General features: G+C 45.1%; 1 protein-coding gene across 6 annotated transcripts; it reads left to right on the forward strand.

The window, feature by feature from the left end:
* The first annotated feature begins 1,342 nt into the window (after positions 1-1,342).
* On the forward strand, positions 1,343-4,347 carry LOC136485334 (uncharacterized). Of its 6 annotated transcripts, none has more exons than XR_010766417.1 (6): positions 1,343-1,460; positions 1,544-1,715; positions 2,318-2,597; positions 2,824-2,883; positions 3,736-3,881; positions 3,981-4,248. XR_010766417.1 is itself a non-coding variant. In XM_066482242.1 (6 exons), exons 2-6 carry the CDS (start codon positions 1,610-1,612, stop codon positions 4,278-4,280), a joined length of 528 nt encoding a protein of 175 aa, XP_066338339.1. In that variant the 5' UTR covers positions 1,343-1,460; positions 1,544-1,609; the 3' UTR covers positions 4,281-4,347. The 6 variants fall into 6 exon arrangements, 2 of the variants coding, with proteins under 2 accessions (XP_066338339.1, XP_066338340.1); XM_066482242.1 differs by lacking the exon at positions 2,318-2,597 and having other exon boundaries at positions 3,981-4,052; positions 4,137-4,347; XM_066482243.1 differs by lacking the exon at positions 2,318-2,597 and having other exon boundaries at positions 3,736-3,906; positions 3,981-4,052; positions 4,137-4,248.

Consider the following 4,347-nt stretch of genomic DNA (forward strand, 5'->3'; position numbering starts at 1 on the left):
ATAACCAAGATATAGATTTGCAAAGTTAGATTTATTGTTTCCTCATCATGATGTTTAGTTGAGGTTTGGTCATGATTTAGACCACGTTATTGACCCTTTCTATGAAATCTCATAATACCAAATTTGTATATTTAGGGGCATTTTATAAAATCCAGTGGTTTGACTGCAAATATTTAAATGGTGATAGTGGTGATCAAATTAGAATCCTATGAGCAAATATTCAGTGTGGATCGACAAATTTTTGGGCCAGACACATGATAGACACTAACACTACACCATGAAACATTTGTAGAGGCGATAAAAAATTGTAGAGGCGGATGTTCCCAAATGTAATTTTGGTCGAGAGATAAAAAAACACTGGTCCACCTTCTACTCTGTCTTGGCGTGGGCAGAACGAGAATTTAAAACGGAGAGACTAGGACACGTGCACATCGATCACAGTTATTGTGATCAAGCCGTGTACTGTACAACATATTTTGGGGACCATCTCGGTCGGGGGCCTAGGACGGCCGCCCCCATTGCCCCCCTCAGGGCCAGCTCGATCTAGAAATCAATGATTTCTAAATGGGTGGATATCAGCTACCACTAGAGATCGATTTGTACTGGCTCGGCAAAAGATAGCTACCTCTACAAATTGTATACAGAAATTTACAAATTAGGTGTAAATAAAAATAGAAAAAACTTGACATGGCGAGAAGCCCACCAGCTAAACCCTCGCTCACTACGTGAAAAACGGTTTGTAGCAACGGAATAAATTTTTTGTAGGGGTGGCTGGTGATGGAGGCGCCCCTACAGTGGCGTGCCCGGGAGCCACTAGACCAGCCACCCCTACAAATAGCACAGTAAGGGCGGCTAATAATATGAGCCGCCCCTACAAATGGGGTCGATTTGTAGGGGCGGCTCACTCAGCAGCCGCCCCCGGTGTTACGATTTGTAGGGGCGGCTCAATCACCAACCGCCCCTATAAATCACTTGTACAACAAATATCTCCCACCTCTCGGCTGCCACCCAGTCCCCAGTCCCGTTCCCCTCGATCTGATCCTTTCCTCTCTCTCTCTCTCTCTCTCTCTCTCTCTCTCTCATCCCCGCCGTCGCCACCTTCGCTGTCTCTTCCTCCCCTACACCTACGCCACCGCCGCACCTCCCCTCTTCCTCCTCCGCCGCCACCATCCCTCCCCATCCCCCAACCACGACGGCTCCACAGAGGCCGAGATCTAGGCATGGTGGCTCGTGAGTCCAGCGACCGCCAGATCCGGTAAGGGGGCTCCCACGAAGCCCGGTTGATTCAGCCTCCGGCCCAGATCGAACTGCCTACGGTGCCTCCTCCCTCAACCTATTCCCCTCCGACGGCGGGAGCACCTGGGCGAGGATGCCGCACCACCACAAACGTACGCCGGCGGCCTCTCTCCCCCTGTCCCTCCAAACGCCGTCGCAAGAACTGCCTCCCACATCAGCCTCAGGTACCACGATCCAGATCCCAAAGTCGCTACTGCACCACCATGCCTAATCCCTTGTCACTACTGCACCACCATGCCTAATCCAGATCCCAAGCTCATCTCCCGACGGCTGACGATGCATCCCCCTCGACCTTGCTCCTCATCCCACGTCGATGGTGGCAGGCCGGCCCCACGAGCAGATCCGGCCCGGTGACACATCTACGGCTCATCCCCGTACCGGTGTCCTCCATTTGTCCCCAAGAGTCCCAAGACCCCAAGGTATAATCCTAACACCTCTGGTGATGGACATAACCAGCAGCTTGTTGCATGCCGTGTACTTCCATTCCTAGGTATTCTTTGCATTGCTATCTTGTTCATTTGCTGATTGATGAGAAGTGATTTAGCTACTGCCACTCATGTTATATCATTTATCCCCCCAATCATTACCTGATCTCCAGTTTCCGCAAAAGGTTTCATGTAGTGTTAACTAGTACCAATTGCAACTGATGGGATCTATCATTTGTTTATTCATTCACATCTTTCTTGAACATGCATATCTCAGTATTTAATAGTTTGGCATCTGCATAGCTGTCCATACTTAGTCTGAAATTTGACATATTATAAATAAAAATCCAGTTGAAAACTGTAGTCAACTTCCTTGGCATCAATGGCATGAGCATGCAAAGTAGGCTATGCTAATAAACTATTTAGTAGCAAAAAACATGTGTAATAATATTTGAGAGACTGATTTCAGATTTGTAAACTAGATGAGTAAGAATTAATTTGAAGTAGTACAGGTTTGGTATGGTGCCTGCCTCTTACTCGTTCAGAGGGCAGAGATGTTTTCCTTTAGAAGCTCTGATCTGAAGCTGTGTGTGCAGTGTGCTCTGCTCGCGGTTGCTACCTCGGCTGTCGGCTCAGCTCCCTCCCTCTCTGGCAATGGCAAGTGTATATTCCTGGTCCGGGTTCCAAGCAAAGCCACATCATCATCTCTCCTACTAGGTCACAGCACAGCAGTACATGCTGACGCAGAGAAGCAGCACGCCGTCGCGAGCTTGCCACGTGTCACACCCGGGCATCGGCTTCGCCGAGCGGCCCGTGGCGGCGGCGGCCGCCGCCGTCATATCCGCCGTCCTCGTCAACCCCCTCGACGTCGCCAAGGTACGCCGGTGATCCCATCGTTGCCTCTATCTCTTCTAGAGAAGAGAATCTTGTCGGTTGAGTGACAAATTATTCATCCTTGCCCACATGATTCGTCACTGAATTGAGTGGATTGGAACCTACTACCTCTCGCGGAGAGATCTTCAGGCTGCTTCTGCTATTTTGCTTATAGGCTTGGAATGTGTCCGGATACTGATGTTCATTCGGTCCTCGTTTCCTCTTGCAGACGAGGTTGCAAGCACAATGGAGAGGTACAGGTGCAAACCTGGCATTGGCTGTACCAATGGTAAATTCTTTCAGCTGATCATGTTTTTACCCTGTAATATATTACAACATACCAGGCAGTGATGCATATTGTATCAGCACATGTATTGCATCTGGAACTTCATTTAACCACACTTCCAGCAATCATGATTCATGAATATTTTGTCTCTCTCCATGTCCTATTTGACTTGTACTCTAATAAACTATTTAGTAGCAAAAAACATGTGTACTAATATTTGAGAGACTGATTTCAGATTTGTAAACTAGATGAGTAAGAATTGAGGAAGTAGTACAGTTTAAATGGAGCTTGTCTGATATTCCTCATTGATTTGCTGGGGCCTGGAGCTCAGTGAAATTTTAAGGTCTGGGAATCTCTCAACTTTTACAAACAAAAAGGCATATTGTTTCCTTGTATTGCATTTGTACTCTTATCTATGCAGTAGCGAATAGAAATATTTTTTATGCCATATACTCTTATGTATCCTCATAGTAACTTATCTAGCTGAGCTCTGATTCTTGCTTTGTTCCTCATTGTCTTGCACTCTTATGTATCCAATGATTACTGCTCTGATTCTTTCTTTTCATTCATATGCTTAATTCCTCGCTGCTACCAACTAAAGGTGTCTATGTTCTATACTGGGATCAACAGTGACCTTTCCATTTCTGAACCAATACTGCTCTTGCTTTTTTGTACATAAACTTTGCTTTTTCCCTAAAGTTTACTCATGCAACCGGTTTCTTCCAACATTCTTTGTTCAAATCCATACCTATCTGAGGATCTTATGGCATCACTTTCTCTTTTTTTCTTGAACACTATTTGGTGCCTGTGTAGCATTAGTTTCTGTTCTGAGAAAACAATGTTCTTCCATGATAGATATTGTGCTTTATCTTTGCAAAAGAGGGCATGTTGAGGGTGGTATGGTATTCCAGCTGTTAGAAGACCTAACTGAAATGTCAACAATCAAAGACTGCAAAGATATCTTTGGGTATATTGAGAGCCAACAAGATGTACTGGGGAAGGTAATTGTGATCCTTATTCTATTTGGTTAGTTCTGGTTAAGTACAGAAGATGCATGTTTGTAACTTTGCTGATCGATTATCGTTTTGGGTTGTTTGTAGCAAGAACTTTTTGGACGTGGAAAACTAGTTATGCTAAGGACTTGCAACCAACTTCTTCGCAGACTATCGAATGTTAGGTTCAGTTGTTTTGTTGTGTCTACTCTTTGAAGTTTAGATTTACTGTTGTTCCCACATCTGGTGCTGCTGTTTATGCAGGTGGAGACAATTAGGCTTACTGAGTCATTGTCTTGTACATTCTCAAGAATTGCTGCGGTGTGTCTTGTTCTCTCTTGTGTTACTTGCATCGAGCGAAGATTGGTTTTCACAATACTTTTCATATACCTATGTGCAGTCTCATAGTTTAAATGAACAGCAAGCACAATAATTTGCACCGTGTATTGTCATGGAATATTTATTATAATCTGAT

This window comes from Miscanthus floridulus, chromosome 10, assembly GCF_019320115.1.
Source record: "Miscanthus floridulus cultivar M001 chromosome 10, ASM1932011v1, whole genome shotgun sequence".
In the NCBI taxonomy this organism is placed as follows: Eukaryota; Viridiplantae; Streptophyta; class Magnoliopsida; order Poales; family Poaceae; genus Miscanthus; species Miscanthus floridulus.

Excerpts from the sequence above, each read along its gene's own strand:
- LOC136485334 (XM_066482242.1), top strand. The coding sequence starts at position 1,610 with ATGGTGGCAGGCCGGCCCCACGAGCAGATCCGGCCCGGTGACACATCT. Across the intron at positions 1,716-2,823 it reads AAGAGTCCCAAGACCCCAAG|ACGAGGTTGCAAGCACAATG; the intron begins GTATAATCCTAA and ends TTCCTCTTGCAG. Across the intron at positions 2,884-3,735 it reads TGGCATTGGCTGTACCAATG|ATATTGTGCTTTATCTTTGC; the intron begins GTAAATTCTTTC and ends CTTCCATGATAG.